This window comes from Haliotis rufescens, unplaced genomic scaffold, assembly GCF_023055435.1.
Source record: "Haliotis rufescens isolate VD_foot unplaced genomic scaffold, xgHalRufe1.0.p SCAF_16, whole genome shotgun sequence".
NCBI classification, from domain to species: Eukaryota; Metazoa; Mollusca; class Gastropoda; order Lepetellida; family Haliotidae; genus Haliotis; species Haliotis rufescens.
In genome coordinates, this window is record NW_025963846.1 from 85,061 (window position 1) to 110,174 (window position 25,114).

Below are 25,114 nucleotides of genomic sequence, written 5' to 3' on the forward strand. Positions count from 1 at the left end.
CACCATTGACAGTAGCCACGCTGATTCAACGGTACAGGCAGACAGGGAGGACACAGGACAGGCCTAGAACCGGACGACCCCGAGTGACAACACCACTGGAAGACGGTCAGATCCGGCTCATTCACCTGCGAAACAGATTCGTAACGGCGACGGCGGCAACAGCGTTGGGACATCCCATTAGCCAACGTACAGTACTACGACGACTTCGTGATGCTGGAATCCGAGCGTATCGTCCTTTTCGGGGAATGGTACTGACTGCTCAACATCGACGCCTGAGACTGCGATGGGATAGGCAGGTTCGACGCTGGCAAGTGGGAAATTGGCGTCGAGTGCTGTTTACTGATGAAAGTCGGTTTAACTTGTTTCGAAATGACGGCAGAGAACGAGCTTATCGACGCAACGGGGAACGTTTGGCTCTGGCGTGTATTCGAGAGGTCCATCCATTCGGCGGGGGAGGCGCCATGGTGTGGGGATCAGAAGACTGATTTGGTGATTATACAGGGAAACCTGAACGCTGTGCAGTACAGAGACCAAGTGTTGCAGCCAGTTGTGCTTCCGTTCTTACAAAACCAACAGCGAGGACATTGTTTCAACACGACAATGCCAGGCCCCATACTGCAAGACTGACTCGGAACTTTCTAAACCAGCAGAACGTTGACGTTTTTCCCTGGCCTGCCCACTCACCCGATATGAATCCTATTGAACATATGTGGGACCATCTTGACAGACAGATTAGAGCACGCAAACAGCCTCCCGTCAACAGACAAGAATTGCAGCAGGCCCTGAGAGACGATGGGCAACGGATTCCAGTCCACGTCATCAGAAGACTGACGTCATCGATGAGGCGGCGTATCACTGCATGCATTGAGGCAGCTGGAGGTCATATACGCAATTGAACGTCACACAAGGGGGAGGCAGACATCACCGCATGGATGGACAACTGGTAACTGGTTAGGAGATGTCCTATGACATTTGATAATCCCGGTCCTGTTCGTCCGTAACTTCGATTGGAGGGAATGCCCATACTTTCATTGGAAAGCGGTGCGAGAGCAGCGACATCAAGCGGAGGATCCGGGAACCAGTCAAGGAATGCCCATTGTTGATCTCTCATTCGTCACCACTCGCCCCCTTCCGTGAGCCGTCCCGGAATAACACGAGCTAATGACGAATGGAGCTGTCATAGAAAGCACATTCCTGACCAACTCGTTTTATTCCGGGACAGGTTACCGAAACAGGCGAGTGTTGACGAATGTGACGAGTTCATATCAAAGCCAGCGAAAAACGGTAAGTTGGTCACTCTGTTTATATGGACGCTTGGAACCTCAACACTTGTGTTTCAGTTTGATAGCTTGTGCAGTGAGTAAACTAGCTATCACCATTGTACTGAAAAGCGTTATTGTATAGTTGTTGTTATGCTGCCTGTCACTCGCCATTAAGGACATAAAACAAGGATTGACCAGCTCGGAGTCGGTAGCATGTGTTTAGGTGGGCTAGCACAATAAATACTTGTCACAAGACACAAGTACGATAACCTTGAACGCGACGCTAAACCCTATTTTACACCACCTCACCTCCTCACTGTCACTGTTCCTATTCATTGGCCTTCGTTGATCTCGTTATTTTTCGGTTAGAGTTAGTCGGTGCGCTCTGGACTGGGGATTTGCAAAAAAAGGTAACTTGGCTTTTCTATCACCTGCCCACGCCGACATGCCTTATCGCAGGGCAGAATATGCAAGTGGATACTGTTCTTAAATGTATTTATTTCGCCGCAATATTCCAGCTATATGACGCGGTCTGTTAATTTCTCACGGGCCTGGTAAGGCTGATGCAGTTACTTACTTACTTACTTTGGAGATTTAACGTGCGCTATCCGACTGATGCGTATTTCGCACACGGACTGATGCAGTGCATACGCACTTACTTATGTAGGCCAACTGATTGGTAAACAAGAATATGACATGTTGTTGTTGCATTAAGTGTTTAAGAGGTCGCCTTCTGCCTAAGCAATTTCGGCTGACCTGCGAATATGACAGCGCCAGGCTGCAATTTTCAAAACAGCCGAAGTCACAGTTTGGTGACGATCGTATTGTTCGTATCACAATAGGCTATATGCCTGACTGGTCACATCCCCAAGGTTGCAACAACTAGAAGCGAATAAGCATTCTGCTGTTTTCCTCAGGTACATGTTGACTATACTTAGCCTTGGCAGAACAAGGCAGTAGAAACCTCTCACACAATCTAAACAATGGATATTGATCGTGTGGGATTCTCGTTCGGTTGGATGGTTGCTTTGTTTGTTGTTTAACGCCGCACTCAGCAATATTCCAGCTATATGACGGCGGTCTGTAAATAATCGAGTCTGGACCAGACAATCCAGTGATAATATCATGAGCATCGATCCACGCAATTGGTATCGATGACATGTATCAACCAAGTCAGCGAGCCTGACCACCCGATCCCGTTAGTCGCCTTTTACGACAAGCATAGTCGCCCTTTACGACCTATTCTACCCTGGAATCTTCACTTGTTCGGAGCAAGATGCCTTTCCTGGATTATTTGAAAGCAATATTTCAAAGGCGTTGATTGTGGATGGTAATATATGACATAGATACATATATAAAGAAAACAAATCTCTCATCGAGTGACAGGGGATATAAAGAGATATGCCACTCGAGAAAATATATCTTTTCCCCCTCAATAAATCAATGATTCAAAGGAGTCGGTAGACTTGCATAAGTAGCTAAGGCATACTCATCAGTTTAAATCGCACCTTCTAGATTATATAAATAATGAGAACATTTTTTCCCCATAAAAGACTGGCGTTCTCAGATGCCCGCTTATCTAGACTTGCCTATTATAAAGATAGCATTACTACACATACACGTACTTATGTTTCAGTACAGCCTTGGAACAAGGCTGAGGGACCGGGCACTTACTCATCGACAGAGCATCTGTATTAAAGCTTCATATTAATTTCCTTTTCTGTTGTATCTTACATCAAATATATGCAGTTTGAGTGAGTGAGTAAGTCTGGTTTAACGCCGCTATGAACAGTATTCCAGTTATATCACGGCGTGTACGGAGGAAAGCCCAAGCGAAGGTCTCAAACGTCTACCACAGACCTAGAAACATAATCGGGGCGAACCGGGTGATTATATGAACATTTGATTGATGCTTTCAGAAAATAAGAGTCAATGTACACGGTTATATCCCATTAGTTAGACGTCCCATTAGTTAGACGTCCCAATTGTTAGACATTTCTATTTAGGCAAAGAGGGAATATACCTACAGGTGTAATGGATCAGTCCTAATTAGATTAAAGTACTGAGTAGGGATAGGGGACTCACAGTTTAGGGAGTATAAATGTTATAATTTCGTTTAATTAACCTAAATTACCTTACTCTCAGCACAGGTTCAATAGGCATGAGATTAACTGTGTAAACTATGGAGTAGCTTGATTGTCTTACTGTATGATCAGTTGAAGGAGTTGAGTTTAGATTATCTACTCATCAAACAAATAAAAATGATCTTGGGGTACGTATCATTATCAGTATCGATATGGCTGGTTTAAGGAAAGTAGAGTACATCACCTCTCGGCGTGGAAGTGAGCAGTTGATATTAGATGGATATATCTACAACAGAAACCGCGAGAGGCAAACCTTCACACATTGGAGATGTGTCGTCAAGACGTGCAATGGGAAATGTACGACTGTCGGTGACTTTCTTTGCAATCAGCCGGAACATAACCATCCGCCTGAAGATGAAACCAGAGTGAACTTTGTCAGCAATCTTCGTGAAAGAGCGCGAGAAGAAACCACACAGTTGCAGGCATTGTACGAGGAAAGTGTAGTCTATTCTCTCTTGAAACCACAATTTGAATTAGAAAATTATCTGACGTCCCTACCCCTAAATAAAGCTATCCCTTTTCCTTTATTCGTACTTCATGCCACCACCTACCAATTGAAAAAGGAAGATGGAATGGGATACCTATTTGTGAAAGAAAATGTAAACTGTGTTTTATTGATGATATTGGAGATGAATTTCACTATATTTTTAAATGTCCATATTTTACTAAAGAAATAATTTTGTATATCCCACCTACATATTCTAAAAGACCTAATATGATTAGATTTCAAAGACTTTTCACTTGTAAAGAGATATCTGTATTAAAAAACCTTAGTAAATTCTGTAAATATGTAATGCAAATTGTAAAATCTTCCGGCTAACCATATATCCGCTATTATAATGTGTATTTTGCTGTCATTTGGTACCTCCTATGCCGAGGATCTCGGCCTGAGCGTAATAAAGTTCTGTTCTGTTCTAGAGGAGCAAGTCACTCAAGAAGATGAAACCAACATGCCAGCGATGCCATTATTTCACCAAACTGTATACAATTTATCAAATGTAAAGTGTCATTAAATGTTAATTATAATATTAAAGTATCTATTCAAAGCTGCTTTGCTTTGTTTGTCAGATCTTATCTGGACTATTCCATTTTAAAGTCTGAGGTTACAAGCATAATGATTAGTGTGCACTCAACCGTTTAAAGTGTTGTTATAAGCTGTCTAACTATTGGGACGTCTAACTAATGGGAGGACACCATGTACACCACTCGTATTGTTATTTGTATGCTTGAAATTAAACCCGACCAATTGTAACTTAGAGAATAATGTACGAGGATTATGAATTATCGGTCGCGTGATATTTGTGTTACTCCCGCTGTGCGACAGATAAAAATAAAATTCGTAATTTATTGCGGGTAGTTTATATATATATATATATATATATTTTATCTATTTTTGTCCTTCTGAGTAAATGTATGAAAAAATTGTTTTAAACTGTTCACGCCGCAGCATACTATTTATATTGTTGGGGTGGACGTCACTTGGCCAGATAAACCAGTGACTGATATTGTGAGCAACGATCGAATCCAAAGCTAATAGAAGAAAAATTAAATCTACTTCCACGAAATAATGTAAAATATGTTTTGTTGTTGTAAAACACCACACTAGGCAATATTCCAGCTATATGACGGCGGGAATATAAAAAAATCAAGTCTGGGCCAGACAATCCAGTGATTGATATTATGAGCCGTGTCCACACACGCGACCAATCAAGTCACCGAGCCTTACCACTCGATTCATTAAGATAATATACCTCTGGTTGCTGGGGACAGCACAGGGTCAATCATTGTCGGAAAGAATACATCCGCGGATATCTATCCCTGAATTTGACCTTTCAACCTACTGCAAATTGTACACACGAACTATTAAACGCCTCTCTAAGCCGTAAAGATCCGGGTAAACAACAGGTCTTCAGAAACCCATGCTTGTCGTAGGAGACGGCTAGGTGGGTCGGGTGGTCAGGCTCGCTGACGTGGTTGATGCAGGTCATCGTATCCCTATTGCGTGAGACCCGTGAAGATCCGGGGTAGAATAGGTCTTCAGCAACCCATGCTTGCCATAAAAAGGCGACTAGTAGCTATGCTTGTCGTAAAAGGCGAATAACGGGATCGTAGGGTCAGGCTCGCTGACTTGGTTGATGCATGTCATCGATCCCAACTGCGTGGATCGATGCTCATGATATCAATCTCTGGATTGTCTGGTCTAGAATCGATTATTTTACAGAACGCCGTCATATAGCTGGAATATTGCTGAGTGCGGCGTAAAACAACAAACCAAACCAAACCTATTGCGTAAATGGTTCTCATGATGTCAGTCACTGGATTGTCTTGTCCAGAAATGATTATTTACAGACCGCCGTTACATAGCTGGAATATTGAAAACGAATATGTACGAGTTGTCAATTCCATTGGAAAGCACCGTTTTTAATTTTCTGCAAGTTACGGAAGGGAAGAAATATATATATTGTGTCTTCAAACATTTACTTGAAAAATACGGTTTACCTTTGAGATTAGATGGCCAATTAATAATTGGACCAACGACAACGTTCAACGTGACTGACGCCATTTTTCGTAAATACGAAAACAACAGAGATAGCTCCCGATTGAAATTAGAGTGACCTCCCTTTACCAATAATAATGCAAGCTCCTCACAGCGAATAGGTGGCCACAACCATGCTTGGAGTTGAACTCGCAACCGAATGACCGTTATGTTTACAAAACAAGTGACGCCGAATACACTTATCGCTGCTAAATTACTTTCTTCGTTTGTCAATTTGAATTTCTGTTTCATTAAAACTATCGTGTTATTGACATAGTAAGAATGTAAGGGATAAGTTGGTTGATCTTCCGTTAGTCTGCAATCTCGAACCAATCTGATTATCAAAACAACAAAGTAAATTCATCTGGAAAACATGGTCAGTCTTAAACCTTTTCAAATTGAAATATGATGGCATTCCCAAAGACATAAACAAAAGTATAAACGTTACTACATATGGGGTTGGAGGGCAAATTTCAAGATTCTTGTAATGGCCGCGCCCACACTGGTGGCAGCGATGTTACCGAGAGTGTAACGAAGGTGTCATGCGCTGGGAAGGAGCTTGATAATAATGCAGTTTCGCCACTATTATATGCCGCCCTCGAATTCAGCTGCAGTTTCACCCATTATGCCCATATTCGAGATACAGAAGTCTCGACGCTGATTTGCTGATTAGAAAGTCACCTGACGCGACCTCCAGTACTGTCACTGAACAGCTGCTGAACATGTTGCGATAAGTTGCTGTTCACCATTGCTGAACTCAAAGATCATTTAGAAGTCAAGGGCAGTGACGGATCCCGTGGCTCGCTGACTTGCTCATGATGCCAATCACTGGATTGTTTAGTCCAGACTCGATTATTTACATGCCGCCATCGTATAACTTGAACAAAACTTTAATCACATCTTATCATACATGTACATTTTCATTTCTCAGGCCAAGATGCTAGAATGTGTGTTCAACCTCTGGCCCGAGTCTCTCATCACTCAGGCCATCATCGTGGGGATCACTGCCGGCTTCATCACCTACCATATCTTCAAGAAGCGTCCCGCCTTGCCTCCTGGACCAAGGGGGTGGCCGTTTATTGGAAATTTGCGCGGTAGGTCATGTCGTGAATGAAACAAATAGCATACCTCAATTGCTATTGTAGCGGCCATAACATTTCCAAATCACGTAATGGGATTCGAACCACGGACCTTCTGATCAGATCTCGGATGCCTTGTCCACATGACCAAAGAGGTTAACCCCGTCATCGGCCACTCATCAGTATACAAAACATATTTCAATGTGCATGTACAAATAACTTTTGTTTCTTTGGTGTCAGTGTGGAGATTTTAGACTGTTCACGACAGACACAGATGTGCTAGTGTCATGGCACTATTTTGTTTCTTTTCAGAAATACAAAAGGGTGACCCCTTGGAACTTTTTAGCACATGGATAGAAAAATATGGTCCTGTAATCACGGTAAAATTTGGTGAGTATTCATGAATAAACAAATAAACTGACGGCCAAAAGAAACGTTACCAACGATATTTCTAGGATACAATATGACCAACACAATTTGAAGCAGCAATAACAATTGTATTGTAGAAATTCATCATTCAGAACAGTAAAATGCGAATTTACTAATTCAACAACAATGTCCTTGACCTCCAACAGGGACATGTCTTGACAAGGGGTCATTCGTCCAGTATTCGATCAACAACATTGGTTACAACTTTAAGGTGACGACGGCCCAGACCGTTCAATACGGGATATGACCTCCATGAGCGGCAATGCATCTTCGAATGCGGCGTCGAACTGAGTAGACAAGCGTCCTCACATCGACTGCAGGTATCCGATTCCATTCCTCACGGAGGGCAACGATCAACGCTTGTCTCGTGAAGGGAGGATGTTGACGTTTCCGAAGACGACGCCCCAGCTGGTCCCAGAGATGTTCAATGGGTGACAGATCTGGTGATCGAGCTGGCCACGGCAGGACAGTCACGTTATTGGCGTTAAGGAAGTCTCTAGTAATACGGGCTTTATGGGGTGTGGCGTTATCTTGTTGGAACACCGTCCGTTGTTGACGCTGGATGAAAGGAAGAACCACTGGCCGTAAGATATTGTCAATGTAGCGTTGTGCTGTCAGACTGCCTTCGATCCTGACAAGTTCCGTCTTCTCGTCCCCGCAAATGCCGCCCCAGACCATCACACTTCCGCCCCCGTAAGGTTCCACCTCCTCGACACAACAAGAAGCCGTACGTTCACCACGTCGTCGATAAACTCGCGTCCGCCCATCAGGTTTGAAGAGTTGGAACCTGCTCTCGTCACTAAACAGCATTCGCCGCCATTCCCTTTGTTGCCATCGCTGAGTTTGCCTGCACCACGTCAATCTGGCACGTCGATGTTGACGGGTCAAGGTCATGCCCTTGAAAGGGCGATAAGCCCGGAGACCATAATGTCGTAGTCGTCTGGTCACTGTTTGTCTGCTGACCGGATGTCCTAAGCTGTTGGCAGCTGATGACGCCACAGTAAGAAATCTGTTCCTCAGATGAAGTACCCGTAAAAATCGGTCATCCTGCGGGGTCGTGACCTTTGGTCTGCCACTCCGTGGCCTGTCTGCGGTTCTGCCAGTCTGTCGGTGACGTGCGACCAGTCTGGTAATGGTCATCTTGGAGCAGTTCATGTTAATGGCAGCCTCTCTCTGTGTCGCTCCCATCTGCAGCATACCTATGGCTCTCTCCCTCTTGACAGCGGTCAGTCTTGGCATGTTCGTTGGTGTTAATCATCGCAACCAATGATAGGGAACAGATCCGTGCGTAATTTATACCAGGAAATTGCACGATAGTTTGGGACAGAATGTTTTAAAAAATTGCTGAAAAACACCAATATCTCCCAAAATCCGTAAAGCACATGAAGACTGTATTCGTGAGATGTGTTCTTTACTGTTTTTGAACAGGTTGGCATCTTTGTTTCATGTTGGTAACGTTTCGTTTGGCCCTCAGTTTATATCAAAAATAGTTTATACACACTAACGGCAATGGTAACTGTGAGAGGTAATGAAGTTTAATAAAAATAAATATATTCTGAAATTACATTAATATGCATATTTCAACAGATATTCATGAATACATCTAGATTGGTAAGGTCATGATTAACAATTTGCACGTGCATGTTCATGCACGGCGCACAATTTGCATGTTTTGATGCTTGATGGAAGAATAGTTCACACACTTAGTTTTTTAATGTGAACATCACACAGCGATTGTTTAGATATCGGGTGCTCATAAAACACTTTTGTTTCACTGTAAATAATGCTTTAATACGCATTGCGCAATGCCTCATCTTCCCGAGGCAAGAGAGTTAACTGACTATAAAAGTCCAGTTTTCACCCTTGCCGAACTAGGCTGGAATTCCTGGGCTTGGTCGTAGCGCCACCAGTGGTTATTATGAGTTATGTCCCTTCTGCCCCTCTCCTATAGACCAATCCGATTCCATCGCTTGCATTTGTTTAAAACAAAATGGCGGCGCCCAGTCAAGACGATCTGATCGATAATCAAGATCTAATTATGTGATAAAACGGGTCATACATCGCGAAATGCATCAAATCACGCGAGCACCTTGATTAAAAACATGAAAAGGTTCGGAAAATATATGTTGACAACGAGTTGGCGGTGCACATGTTTTGCAAATCCTGCAATCGATCGAAATCTGCACAACAGTTTACGAACCGTATTTCGATTTCCTTGCGAGATTTTGATTTTATTGTGCATAGACTCGTTAGTCCAGCCAAAATGTAACTCCATAATACCAACCTAGTTCGACAAGGGTGGAAACTGGACTTTTATTATAGTTAGTTAACCCTCTTGCCTCGTGAAGATGGCAATGCCTCGGCTTGCTAAAACATTAAGGTTGGAGGAAAGCCTGAACTGATGCACATCTTTAGCGTTTGTCATACTTTGGTGACACACACGAACACTGTGTGTTCCTGACATACCCGCATTGTAATGTCTCTGACATTAGTCATTGTAACCTTATTCAGTCTAACAGTAATCATCATTACATTATCAAGTTAACATAATATTACTCAGTCTAACATTTATCATTGTAACGTTATCAAGTGTAACACGATTAGTAATATTCATCAGTCTAATGTTAATCATTGTACCATTATTCAGTCTAACATTAATCATTGTACCATTATCCAGTCTAACATAATTGATATCATTCGGTACAACGTTAATCATTGTAACATTATTCAGTCTAACATTAATCATTGTAACATTATCCAGTCTTACATAATTGATATCATTCAGTACAACGTTATTCATTGTAACATTATTCAGTCTAACATTAATCATTGTAACATTATCCAGTCTTACATAATTGATATCATTCAGTACAACGTTATTCATTGTAACATTATTCAGTCTAACATTTATCATTGTAACATTATCCAGTCTTACATAATTGATATCATTCAGTACAACGTTAATCATTGTAACATTATTCAGTCTAACATTAATCATTGTAACATTATCCAGTCTTACATAATTAATATCATTCAGTCTAACGTTAACCATTGTAACATTATTCAGTCTAACATTAATCATTGTAACATTATCCAGTCTAACATAATTAATATCATTCAGTCTAACATAAGTTATCATTCAGTCTAACATTAATTATTGTTACATTATCAAGTCTAACATAATTAATAATATTCAGTCTCACGTTGATCATTGAAACATTATCCAGTCTAACATTAATCTTTGTAACATTATCCAGTCCAACGTTAATCATTGTAACATTATCCAGTTTAACATATTTACTATTATTCAGTCTGACATTAATCAGTGTAACTTAGTTCACTGTTACATAATTCACCTAATTCAGTGTAACGTAAAACGTACAAAATCATTCAGTCTTGCCCTATCTCTTGACAGGCACTTGGAAAGTTGTCATTCTTGGCAGAATAGATGTTGTGATGGAGGCACTCGTACAGAAACAAGAAGCTTTTGCTGGGAGACCCCAGACATATTCAGGTATGTATTACCGTATTCGACGTAATAAGCGCCCACGGCGACATTTGCTAAGATATTGGCCAGTGAGCAATCCCAATTAGCACCCCTTCCGATTGATAAATGTACACAAGACGTATTTATTCGCGTATAATACGCACTCGTGTGTTATATGCACCCTTAATTATGGGCATTTAATTCTGGAAAAATATATCTGTCGCACATATACATTTCAGACTGTCAGCATAAACCACGAAATTTATCTTTCAACTCGGTTTTTTCACCAAAATAACATTCCAATAAGAGCCCCCTATTTCTAATTTTGAGAGCGCCCTGGGTGCTTATTACGTCGACTACGGTAAACATTTCCACTAGTGCTTCTGATGCAACTTGACATTTACTTGGCTTCACAATTATGTCATTTATTAACGCAAAGAGGCTTTACTGTGCTTTCGTGGATGTGTTCTGTTTGACTGCATTCTGTTTAGGTTGCAGGAACAGAAACTGTAACCAGAAAGTAAGCTAATTAACAGTTCAGTGAGATAGTAAGTTACAAGCTTACTTTCTCAATGAAGGAAGGTAACATGGTTCGCAGAGTATACCCAGAGATTATTCTGGACATTATTACCTTTGAGAGAAAATCTCGCCTTGTCCAAAAGTGACAATTGTTTCAACCGGTGAGTGAGTGAGTGAGTGTGGTTTTACGCCAATATCACGGCGGGGGACAATCAGAAATGGGCCTCACACATTGTACACAAGTGGGCAATCGAACCTGAGACAACACTTTAACCACTAGGCTACCCCACCACACCTGTTTCAAACGGTGTTTCTCTCACTTATTCCAATGTATTTCTGTATTTCATTGGGGCGGTCGGGTAGCCTAGTGGTTAAAGCGTTCGCTCGTCACGCCGAAGACCCGGGTTCGATTCCCGACATGGGTACAATGTGTGAAGCCCATTTCTGGTGTCCCCCGCCTTGATATTGCTGGAGTATTGCTAAACGCGGCGTAAAACCATACTCACTCACTCACTCTCTATTTCATTATTTTAGGTGACGCATTCACTGCGGGTTCTAAGGATATAGTAAACGGTCAATACGGCCCAAGGTGGAAGCTGCACAGAAAGCTCGCCTCCAAGGCTCTCAGGTTGGTTGTTTGCCAACTGTTTGGTGTATTATTTAAATTTTGATAAACATCAAACAGATATGAAGCTGTGTCACGAAAATGGGCTTTGTCACTAGACTAATATCTTCTCACCATTTCAGAGGGGGCACGGGTGGCCCAGTCATTGAAGTCGCCTCAATGTGCCCCAATGGGTCCCCTTGGGCACAAACCTATAATTTTGGGTTCGAATCCCGATTCGCCCCAAGTATGTTTCTAGGTTCGTCAGCACCATACCTGTGCTCATGGATTTCAGCAAAGTGGTAAACGTCTGAAACCTGCACCCTTTTAGGGAATTCCTCCCACATTAGGCAGACACACTGTTGTGTAACTGGGATAAGGTTTAAACCCAACTCACTCACTCACTGTTTTGGGGAGGTTTTTGACCAAGTCCTCTTTAAAGTGGATTTTGTATAAGCTCATCAGACTGAAAGTCAAGGGAGCGTATGTCGTAGCCTGTTTGTCCCGCGTCGGTCCTGCATCATCCGGGATAAACATCTATTCAGCAACCTCTTGACTATTGTGGCTGAAACCTCACAAACTTGTTCAGAAGAAGAAGTTTATTCGGTATCAGAGGCCATATGACCAAGACTACAATACATGAGATAAAATTTTGAACATGAACAGGTGGAGTGAGTGAGTATTGTTTTATGCCACTTTTAGCAATATGCCAGCAATATCAGAGCAGAGACACCAGAAATGGGCTTCACACATTGTACCCATGTCGGGAATCGAACCCGGGTCTTCGGCGTAACGAGTGAACGCTTTAACCACTAGGCTACCCGACCGCCCCTTGAACAGGTGGAACAAATGTAATACTATCTCAAAATAATAGTTATCTTACATCATACAGGCAGATTTCTTTTTCAAATATATAGCAGTATTTTTAATGAAATTAAACGGTATTTGAAAATGACAAGATCAAAAACCAAGTATTTAAAGTTCTACAGACACGTTCATCATGCTGGGTGCACTGTCCAGTATTCGATCACACCCGCAGAATCGACGTTGATGTATTTTAAAGTCCCGTGCAGCACACAAGGCTCAGTATCGGACGTGACCCCCTCCAGCAACGATGCAGGCCTTAACACGACGTCGAACTGAGTACACGAGTCTCCTGACATCCTGATTAGGGATCCTACCCCATTCTTCCTGCAGGGCAATTGCCAAGGCACCCCTCGCCAATGGCCGCTGTTTCCGAATCCTGCGTCGAAGTTGGTCGCAGAGGTGCTCTATGGTCGATCTGGCTGGCCACTGTAATACGGTCACGTTGTTGGCGTTCAGAAAGTCGTTAGTGACTCGAGCTGTGTGAGGGGTGGCGTTGCCCTACTGAAACAGCGTCCGTGGGTTGCGTTGCAGGAAAGGCAGTAAGTACCACAGGCCGCAAAACCTCATCAATGTAACGACGTGCAGTGAGATTTCCGTCGATTATGACCAGATCTGTCTTCTGGTCCCGCAGGTGCCACCCAAGACCATGACACTACCACCTCCATAAGGCTCCACTTCTTGGACGCAACAACCGTTCGCCATGTCGTCGGTAGATTGGAACCCGCCAATGAGACTTGAAGAACTGGCACCTACGCTTGTTGCTGAAGAGCACTCTTCGCCAATTTCTCTGCTGCAACTGCTGTAGAGTCCTGGCCCATCTCAGTCTGTGACGTCAGTGTAGAAACGTTAACTTCATGCCCCTCAAAGGTCGATAGACACAGAGACCATACAGGCAGAGTCGTCTAGCAACGGTCCTTCTGCTGACTGGATGTCCAAGGCTGTTTGAGGACGATGACGTCACAGTTAGGAATCTGGTCCTTAGTTGAAGCACCCGTACCGGTCTTCCTGTGGGGTCGTGACATTGGGTCTTCCGCTCCTCGGCCTGTCTGCAGTACTGCCAGTTTGCCTGTGACGTGTGACAAGTCTGGCGATGGTGCACTTGAAGCAGCCCATGATCCTGGCAATATGCTCCAGCGTCGCTCCAATTTGCAACATACAGATGGCTCTCTCCCTCTGCTCTGCGGTTAGTCGAGGCATGTTCGTTGTTATAAACGGCTTCATGTGATGAGAGAGTACAATCCTGATGATGTTAATGCCAGAATTTCATACGGGTAACTTTGTGCACATTTTGCACTTTTTAGTAATTAAATTCGCTTTTCTCGCAAATCACGTGAATTATGTACAAATGTTCACAGGGAATAGGCAAGTTGCATTCCAGCTATGTGTTTGTGCTGTTTGGCAAATTTGTTGAAAACTGACGACCATTATTTATTTGGTGGCGTTTCTTTTGCCCATTAGTTTATATATAAATAAATATATGTGTATATATATAGCGACAAAACCCTTTCCATATCCAATAGAAATCACTGCATGAAGCAGATTCGATTGTTCGATTCTGACTGTATCATGAACATGTGTGAGTGTGAGTGAGTATGTATTGTTCTACGCCGTTTTTAGCAATATTCCAGCCATATCACATCGCATTTATTGCACTTAAGTAAATCAGTATTGACATTGTTGTTGTAACGAAACTGTTGAATACTCCAGTTAGGGCTCAGATATCGGTATTTACATAATATGCGGATTAGAACTTTATTTGGAGTTCACTTAATGGCGCAATTCTTCTGGTTCTGGTCCAATTTTTAATATGGCCGCCATGACCAAGGGCCATGTCACAATGACTGCAAGACCTGTTTCCAGGATTTCAAAAGATATCTGACCAGACAGCGAGGAACCATCTTCATGAGGAAGGTCTCAGAGCCAGATGGTTAGTAAAAACCTTACAAGAAGGTGTTGTTTTCATTCAACGCCATCGTCATTTGCGATGTCATGGGGTGCCAAGCATGCAGATTGGAGCCAAGTTGCAATATTTCGTCAAGTGTTAAGAAATGCCGAAAATGTGTGTTAATTCCCAGATCAACAATCTGACTATTGTTTCATTCTTTGTGGAGTTTCTATATTTATACATGAATTGTGTTATGTTGTTGAAATTGTATTTTTTCCATTTAAGACAGTATATGACAAGTGATAACCTCCCCAGGAAGATATCCCAGTCTCTCAACATCTCAACTGCGCTTATGCTTGAAGAACATGGACCGATTGATCCTCTTCCTTTCATTTCACTAGCAGTCTTTAACATCCTGTATGGAATGTGCTTTGACAAACTCTGGTGAGTCGGTTTGATGACAGCCAAATGTTTGTCATGGCGGTTTTTGTTTAATATTTTGATTAAAATTGGTCTCCAGCAAACTATACCACTCGATAGGGTGTGTGTGTGAGTGTGTGTTTGGGAGAGGGGGGGGGGGGGGGGGGGGGGGGGGGCATTTCTTCATTCCCAAATACCTTTTTTCATAACACTATACCCTTCCATAATCTGATATTATTTTCATGACCCAGTCAACCCCTCCCCTATAGCACATTGCCAGTCCCTTATAGATTGGATGGCCAAGTCATTGCAGGTCATAGCTCATATCATCACTGATTTGTCTGGCGCAGATTAGTGTTATTTACAGGCCGCCAGCTGAATTGTTTTCATGGAAACAGGAAGAAATATGAAAGATAATAAAATCCCAAAACATAAAATTTCAGCAGTTGACCACTTGTTATGCTGAGGAAGATAAACTTAACTTAATAAAAACATTAAGCTATTTTTTTAAAACAAGCCATACCCTCATCTGAACCCAAGTCCAATATATTTTCTCATGGCAACAGAAAAAAATATAAAACATAAGGAAAGTTCCTAAATAGCAAAAAATTTGGCTGAACTGATATCTGCAAAATTTGATCAAGAAATAGTGAAGGTCTTGTTTCGGAAACAAAACAAGATGGACTGAAGGACGAGCGAAAAGCATCCATTCTTATATCCATGTCCTACTTTGTGGCTGTTGATAAAAAGTAGGGCAACAGGTTTTGTCATCAAGTTTATCACAAGGATTTTGTTAATTATTTCAAGTGCTGACACAAAGGATGAAACCTTCACCTTTCTGATGGACAGTTTGAAGGGACTCGTGGAAAACTTTGGCAGTGGATTCTTAGAAGACTTCATACCTCTTCTACGATATTGCCCTACGGCAAAATTCAGACGACAACTGAAATATATAGCAGCTCTGACTGAACATATAAAGAAGGAGATGGAGGAACACAAGGAAACGTTTGTTTATGGTATGGTCATTTTGTGTATTAACTATACCCTTAAATAATGTAACGCACATGAGTCCCGGATTGAACATGTACAAGTAATCTATGCATGTCGAATGAGGCCTCATTATGGACCAGAGGGTGAGGCTTGTAATGGTGATGTTGACGGTGTCGTCATGGCCAGATGGTTATTGCTTAAATGATTAGCTCAGGTCGCCGTAGGTCCAGGTTTGAATCCCAACATTGGTATATGCATGGTTACTGTTGTCTCCCGCATGATGTTACTGGAAATTTGCTTAACATGTAAAACAATATTCAGTTTTATTTCTAATAAAACCAGGACAGTCACGGGATTTCGCGGATGCCATGTTGGCGGCCCAGAAAGAGGCAATAGATGAAGAGGACCCTGCTCTTTTGTCTCAGATTACTGACACCCATGTTGTGCAGACAATGGGGGATGTGTTCTTCGGTATGTTTCTTTTTTTCACTAATCACTATAGAACAAATCACTGGTAGGTTGTTCACGATCCCGTCCTCTTACTGGATTCCCTTGCAAATTAGACACCTCAGGATTTTCACGCATACCAGACAGAAAGTTGCCTCATGCTTCCTCCTACCACAGAAAGGTGGTTTGTTTTCGTTCAAACCAGCTTTGAGATGTCTCCATGCAAAAAAAGTTGTCTAGAAGTTCTATAAAGCCATTTTCTTGCGGTTCAATTAAGCCAGTATTCTAGAGGTTTCAAAAAGCTAGTTGTCTAAAGGTTCCATGAAGCCAGTTGTCTAGAGGTTTCACAAGGCCAGTTGTCTAGAGGTTTCAAAAAGCTAGTTGTCTGGAGGTTCGTTCCATGAAGCCAGTTGTCTAGAGGTTCCATGAAGCCAGTTGCCTAGAGGTTCAATGAAGCCAGTTGTCTAGAGGTTCCATGAAGCCAGTTGTCTAGATATTCCATGAAGCCAGTTGTCTAGAGGTTCCATGAAGCCAGTTGTCTAGAGGTTCCATGAAGCCAGTTGTCTAGAGATTCCATGAAGCCAGTTGTCTAGAGGTTCCATGAAGCCAGTTGTCTAGAGGTTCCATAAAGCCAGTTGTCTTGAGGCTACATGGAGCCAGTTGTCTAGAGGTTTCACAAAGCCAGTTGTCTGGATGTTCAATGTAGCCAGTTGATTAGAGGTTCCATCAAACCAGTTGTCTTGAGGTTTCACAAAGCTAGTTGTCGTGGTGTTCTATGAAACCTGCTGTCTGTGGGTTTCACAAAGCTAGTTGTCTTGAGGCTACATGGAGCAAGTTGTCTAGAGGTTTCACAAAGCCAGTTGTCTGGATATTCAATGTAGCCAGTTGTTTAGAGGATCCATGAAGCCAGTTGTCTTGAGGTTCACAAAGCTAGTTGTCGTGATGTTCTATGAAACCTTCTGTCTATTGGTTTCACAAAGCTAGTTGTCTTGAGGCTCCATGGAGCCAGTTGTCTAGAGGTTTCACAAAGCCAGTTGTCTGGATTTTCAATGTAGCCAGTTGTTTAGAGGTTCCATGAAGCCAGTTGTCTTGAGGTTTCCCAAAGCTAGTTGTCTGGATGTTCAATGAAGCCAGTTGTCTAGAGGTTTCACAAAGCCAGTTGTCTGGATGTTCCATGAAGCAAGTTGTCTAGAGGTTTCACAAAGCCAGTTGTCTAGATGTTCCATGAAGCCAGTTGTCTAGAGGTTTCACAAAGCCAGTTGTCTGGATGTTCAATGTAGCCAGTTGTTTAGAGGTTCCATGAAGCCAGTTGTCTAGAGGTTTCCCAAAGCTAGTTGTCTGGATGTTCAGTGAAGCCAGTTGTTTAGAGGATCCATGAAGCCAGTTGTCTTGAGGTTCACAAAGCTAGTTGTCGTGATGTTCTATGAAACCTTCTGTCTATTGGTTTCACAAAGCTAGTTGTCTTGAGGCTCCATGGAGCCAGTTGTCTAGAGGTTTCACAAAGCCAGTTGTCTGGATTTTCAACGTAGCCAGTTGTTTAGAGGTTCCATGAAGCCAGTTGTCTTGAGGTTTCCCAAAGCTAGTTGTCTGGATGTTCAATGAAGCCAGTTGTCTAGAGGTTTCACAAAGCCAGTTGTCTGGATGTTCCATGAAGCCAGTTGTCTAGAGGTTTCACAAAGCCAGTTGTCTGGATGTTCCATGAAGCCAGTTGTCTAGAGGTTTCACAAAGCCAGTTGTCTGGATGTTCAATGTAGCCAGTTGTTTAGAGGTTCCATGAAGCCAGTTGTCTTGAGGTTTCACAAAGCTAGTTGTCTGGATGTTCAATGAAGCCAGTTGTCAAGAGGTTTCACAAAGCTAGTTGTCTTGTTGTTCCATGAAGCCGGTTGTTTGGAGGTTTCACAAAGCTAGTTGTATTGGGTTCCATGAAACCGGTTGTCTTAAGGTTCCAAGAAACCAGTTGTCTAGAGATTTCATGGAGCCGGTTGTCTTGAGGTTCCATGAAGCCAGTTGTCTAGACGTGCCATGATGCCAGATGTCTGGATTTTCCATTAAACCAGTTGTTTAGAGGTTCCATAAAGCCAGTTGTCTGGAGGTTATATGACTTGGTTTTCTAGTGGTTTCCACGCAAATAATAACTTTGAATCTTCTTGGAGGCGTCTGAGGACAAACAGAAAGGTTCACAAACCAGCAAGTGCAGCTGGCAGGATGATACTATTTAATTTAAACGTGGTTAGTTCAATAAGTAAATTAGTGTACTGTTGTCCTGGAGACTCCTGTCCTCAGGATTGGTAGCCCAAGGGGGAGATTGAAGACAGCAATAACCTTTGTTTAGTGTTCAGCGTATTTGTGTTCTACAACAATATTACGCATGTTGTCACCCATTGTTCAGGACGTCACAAACGATTCAGGGTACAATACATCATATACCATTCAAGACTGGTCGACAACCAATAATATTCACTGGTTTAAGTATTAATAACATTATACGAGGGAATTTGCATTATTGGCAAATTTCGTTTCGAAACTGACGATATATGGAAACTGCAAGCACAAATCTATGGAGTGTAAATATTGTTCGGCTCATAAACAGTCTTTGTAATAGTGAATGACAGCTGTATATTTTCTTCTAATGTAAATTTGTATTTTGGGGTGTTTACTGGGATTGTGTTACTGCACTGACACGATGACTGTGTTTCAGCTGGTATCGACACCACAAGGAACACCCTCCACTGGTGTCTCTTGGTGATGGCTCTCAACCCTGACATACAGAAGAAGGTGCAGGAGGAGGTGGACTCTGTTATAGGTAATAATGATTTAGAAAATAACCTACGAGGTATTACGTATAATTCATCCCGAACATGTGTTTGTTTGTTGTTTTTCCCTGCACTCAGGAATATTCCAGCTATATGAAGCCGGTCTATAAGTAATCAACACAGTTAATGGCATCACTGAGCATCAATCTATGCAACTGGGATACGATGACATGCATCACCCAAGTAGCCAAGTCACCGAGCCTGATCACCTGGGCCCCGTTCCTCAAAACACTTTTAGCGCTAAGGTGATATACTAAAGTACTAAAGTCCCATACTTTAACACAGGCTTACGATCATTGTTGCGCTAAGATCGCTTTGAGAAACGAGGCCCTGATCCTACTCGATACCGTCAGTTGCCTCAAACATGGGATCCTGAAAACCAATTCTAACCTGGATCTTACGTCCCGTGTGAAGAAAATTTGTCTGGAATATTGGCGATGGGCTGTAGATATTTCAAAATTCCAGTTTGTAGGTAGGTTAATCGTTTCTAGTAATTATATTATTTTGTATTGTCTTTTATGACTTTATTATTAGTTTCTGCAAATTGTTGTCATATCACCTTGTTTAGAAGTACTTCCTAAACAATTGAAGAACTGCCCAATCACACTGAAGCAAAAATTAGTCTTGTGAAAAATAATCAAATAAGTGATTTCGACTACGTGGGGATTTCGTGTCAGAAATTGTTGATAGCAACCTATGTTGTCGTAAGAGGTGACTTAATGGATTGGGTGGTCAGCCTCAGTGACCAGGTTGCCATGTCAACGTACTCCATCGTATGGGTCATTGCTCATAATATCAGCCGCAGTCACTGTCATGAAGTGCTATGACAGATTATGTATGGTACTGTGAAAGATTAGGATGGTCCTTGACTATTTTAAGCAGTGTGTGCAAGCTTTTTTTTGTCTCCTGGCCTGGTGGTATTGCTTTAAACAATGAAGAGGTTATCTTGTGTCTTCATGTTCATACGGGGACGCCTCCGTGGTCCGCCCGGAGAGCGGAAGGTCCAGGGTTCGATCCACGGCTGCGTCATACTAAAAGACGTTAAAAGATGGTACTTGTTGTTACCCTGTCTGGCGCTCGGCATTGAGGGGCTAAAACAAGGACTGGTCGGCTCGGAGTCAGTATACTGTGTCTGAGTGGGGTATTCATGTTAAACTGTGGCATGGTATCTCAGTGAACTAGCACTATAAATCGGCATCAGTCCGGACTAGTACAAGCAGCCACACAAACACACACATGTACATGCACGTGGCTATATAAGCGCAATAATCTTGTACGCGACGTTAAACCCCATTTCACCTCACCTCACCTCACCTCACCTCACCTCACCTCACCTCACCTCATGTTCATTCAACTTCTAAATGCCTATCAAGGACTGTTAAGTGTGGTAAGCCAAATGGTGTTATGTGTTCAAATTTGGCATTGCCCCAAAATGACATGCAGCAAGAAGGGTATTCATACGCATGTAAATCCCATTTAACAACACTTTTCAACCAATCAGATTGCAGCACACGATACCATTTACTTGACAGTGTAAAATATTATGTTTTTTCAGGTCGAGATCTAAATGTAAGTCTGTCTGACCGGAGCCGACTGCCCTACACTGAGGCTGTTTTGCACGAGACAATGAGAATACGAGGGATTGCTCCAATGGGTATTCCACACGAGACACTCTACGATACATCAGTCGGTAAGAAGGTCTACGATACATCAGTCGGTAAGAAGGTCTACGATACATCAGTCGGTAAGGTCTACGACACATCAGTCGGTAAGAAGGTCTACTATACATCAGTCGGTAAGAAGGCCTACGATACATCAGTCGGTAAGAAGGTCTACGACACATCAGTCGGTAAGAAGGTCTCGATACATCAGTCGGTAAGAAGGTTTATGATACATCAGTCGGTAAGAAGGTCTACGATACATCAGTCGGTAAGAAGGTCTGCGATACATCAGTCGGTAAGAAGGTCTGCGATACATCAGTCGGTAAGAAGGTGTACGATACATCAGTCGGTAAGAAGGTCTACGATACATCAGTCGGTAAGAAGGTCTACGATACATCAGTCGGTAAGAAGGTCTACGATACATCAGTCGGTAAGAAGTTCTACGATACATCAGTTGGTAAGAAGGTCTACGATACATCATTCGGTAAGAAGGTCTACGATACATCAGTCGGTAAGAAGGTCTACGATACATCAGTCGGTAAGAAGGTCTACGATACATCAGTCGGTAAGAAGGTCTGCGATACATCAGTCGGTAAGAAGGTCTACGATACATCAGTCGGTAAGAAGGTCTATGATACATCAGTCGGTAAGAAGGTCTGCGATACATCAGTCGGTAAGAAGGTCTACCATCCATCAGTCGGTAAGAAGGTCTACGATACATCAGTCGGTAAGAAGGTCTACGATACATCAGTCGGTAAGAAGGTCTGCGATACATCAGTCGGTAAGAAAGTCTACGATCCATCAGTCGGTAAGAAGGTCTACCATCCATCAGTCGGTAAGAAGGTCTACGATACATCAGTCGGTAAGAAGGTCTACGATACATCAGTAGGTGAGAAGTTCTACGATACATCAGTCGGTAAGAAGGTCTACGATACATCATTCGGTAAGAAGGTCTACGATACATCATTCGGTAAGAAGGTCTACGATACATCAGTCGGTAAGAAGGTCTACGATACATCAGTCGGTAAGAAGGTCTACGATACATCAGTCGGTAAGAAGGTCTACGATACATCAGTCGGTAAGAAGGTCTGCGATACATCAGTCGGTAAGAAGGTCTACGATACATCAGTCGGTAAGAAGGTCTGCGATACATCAGTCGGTAAGAAGGTCTACGATACATCAGTCGGTAAGAAGGTCTACGATACATCAGTCGGTAAGAAGGTCTACGATACATCAGTCGGTAAGAAGGTCTACGATACATCAGTCGGTAAGAAGGTCTACGATACATCAGTCGGTAAGAAGGTCTACGATACATCAGTCGGTAAGAAAGTCTACGATACATCAGTCGGTAAGAAAGACTACGATACATCAGTCGGTAAGAAAGTCTACGATACATCAGTCGGTAAGAAGGTCTACGATACATCAGTCGGTAAGAAGGTCTACGATACATCAGTCGGTAAGAAGGTCTACGATACATCAGTCGGTAAGAAGGTCTACGATACATCAGTCGGTAAGAAAGTCTACGATACATCAGTCGGTAAGAAGGTCTACGATACATCAGTCGGTAAGAAGGTCTACGATACATCAGTCGGTAAGAAGGTCTACGATACATCAGTCGGTAAGAAGTTCTACGATACATCAGTTGGTAAGAAGGTCTACGATACATCATTCGGTAAGAAGGTCTACGATACATCAGTCGGTAAGAAGGTCTACGATACATCAGTCGGTAAGAAGGTCTACGATACATCAGGGGGGGGGGGGGGGGGGGGGGGCCTCCGTGGTCTAGTTGAAGAGCAATCCCGTTAGGCGCCTCTTACGGCATAGTCGCCTTTTACGCCAAGCATGGGTTGCTGAAGACCTATTCTACCCCGGATCTTCACGGATCTATTGCTCAGCAATCTTTTAATGAAGTGTATTGAAATTTGGCGTTGGTGTAGTCAGAAAGGGGGATTAGCATATGGCTGCCTTTGAAACCAAACTTGACTTCAAACAGAAACGGTTCAAGCAACATTAGGTGAGACTTTGGGACAAAGGAGAAAATAGCGAAACAATTAATCAAGATCGAACTGTCCACAGATGGCGTGTCAGCATTTTGGCCAATTCAACTAAAAAATCTCATACGTCCCGCTATCAATACATTCAACTCACAAAATATGCATTTTTGTGTACGTTCCAGGTGGCTATGAACTACCAAAAGGCACTGGAGTCATGATTTTCCACCAGGGTCTTCACTTTGATCCTGACCAATGGGATAACGTCAATGAATTCAGACCGGAACGATTCCTGGACGCTTCCGGGAAGATGGCACCCAAACCAAAAAGCTGGCTTCCGTTTTCTGCTGGTCGACGAGTGTGTCTCGGAGAGATCATAGCAAGGCCTGACCTGCATCTTGTTCTTGCGGGGATGATGCGAGCCTGCTCTGTATCTCTCGCCCCAGGGGAGACAAACGACTTCAAGCCTGCAATCCCCGGTTTTGCCTGCCTTCCCCGCAGTTACAAGGTTGTTGTTGAATCACGATCGTAATATTTCCCCAAAACAACTTTTCGATATTGAAAAAAAATTGTCATGGATTTGTATTAACTGTTTTCACACTTTAATTACATACGATTAGCTGTCTTTATATTATAATTTTTGGTTTGGTTTGGTTTGTTGTTTAAACCCGCACTCAGCAATATTCCAGCTATATGACGGCGGTCTGTAAATAATCGAGTCTGGACCAGACAACCCCGTGATTAATATCATGAGCATCGATCCACGCAATTGGGACCGATGACGTGTATAAACCAAGTCAGCGAGCCTGACCACCCGATCCCGTTAGTCGCCTCCTACGACAAGCATAGTCACCTTTTACGGCAAGCATGGGTTGCTGAAGACCTATTCTACCCCGGATCTTCACGGGTTATATTATAATGTAGACTGTTCCCTGTAATGAATGTGAGGATAGAAGATGATGCTCGAGGGATGAAACAACGAGGAGGGGGCCACAAAAGAACTAAATAATGTAACATCTTGATGGAAAAAAAAAACATCCCCCAATTTACAGTTCTCTGTTTCTTTACACAAATCATTTAATAGTTTTAATAAACTATATTCCCATATGTACATTAATTAACCCTATTCTAACTCTGCTTAAGTATTGTGTATTCCTGAGTGGAAAAGTAAATACTAGTTCTGATGTGTATGATGTCTAACTTGTTTGTATAGTACAATATATATGCATTTATTGTCAGAGAAGTGACTAGAGACAAAATACAGTGCATTGTTATTAGTTATTAAAAGGAATACATTATTCATTTACTTTTGTAGTTTTTGTAGTTTTCTGTCTGGCGCTCGGCATAAAGGGACTAAAACAAGGACTGGTCGGCTCGGAGTCAGTATACTGAGTGGGGTATTCATGTTAAACTACGGCATGGCATCTCAGTGAGCTAGCACTATAAATCGGCATTAGTCCGGACCAGTACAAGCAGCCACACACACACACACACACACACACACGTGCATGCACGTCGCTATATAAGTGAAATAATCTTGGAGGCGACGTTAAACCCCATTTCACCTCACCTCACAAGGTATAGCTTTGCCCGGAACTATTACAACGTCATAGGGCGTCCTCGTGCTTGAATAAAGGGAAGCAACACTCCAACAATTCCCCTCCATACCAAGCCACGACAAAACTCAATAAGCTCCAACAACCACGGTCAAACAACGACATACAGAGAAAGTGAACAAGGCATAAGGCTGACTGAATGATTTGGAGTGAAAAGTGCGGACTGCAATCGCACTGTGCTTTAAAAGTGATTACGGGAAGCGACATGATGGGAAATCCAAAACACGGACATTACCGGAACGACGCGAAAGATTGAAAGGTCCGGTCTTCGGTAATTAGGCACTTTGCGTTTAATTGGGTACAAATCTCTGGTTTCTTCTCGGCTGTCTGACATGCATGTTTTACGCATTTTTGAACACTGATT

At 42.6% G+C, this 25,114-nt stretch overlaps 1 protein-coding gene across 3 annotated transcripts; it reads left to right on the plus strand.

Annotated features, from left to right (window-relative positions):
* The first annotated feature begins 1,024 nt into the window (after window positions 1–1,024).
* On the plus strand, window positions 1,025–24,434 carry LOC124146132 (steroid 17-alpha-hydroxylase/17,20 lyase-like). Of its 3 annotated transcripts, none has more exons than XM_048396765.1 (12): window positions 1,025–1,284; window positions 6,874–7,036; window positions 7,334–7,411; window positions 10,866–10,964; window positions 11,991–12,084; window positions 15,098–15,256; window positions 16,040–16,248; window positions 16,565–16,693; window positions 19,368–19,472; window positions 21,038–21,231; window positions 21,417–22,869; window positions 23,320–24,434. In XM_048396765.1, the coding sequence occupies exons 1-12, from the start codon at window positions 1,162–1,164 to the stop codon at window positions 23,664–23,666; spliced, it is 3,153 nt and encodes a 1,050-aa protein (XP_048252722.1). In that variant the 5' UTR covers window positions 1,025–1,161; the 3' UTR covers window positions 23,667–24,434. The 3 variants fall into 3 exon arrangements, with proteins under 3 accessions (XP_048252722.1, XP_048252723.1, XP_046372222.1); XM_048396766.1 differs by having other exon boundaries at window positions 21,038–21,207; window positions 21,420–22,869; XM_046516266.2 differs by lacking the exon at window positions 21,417–22,869 and having other exon boundaries at window positions 1,034–1,284; window positions 21,038–21,172.
* The last annotated feature ends 680 nt before the right edge of the window (window positions 24,435–25,114 follow it).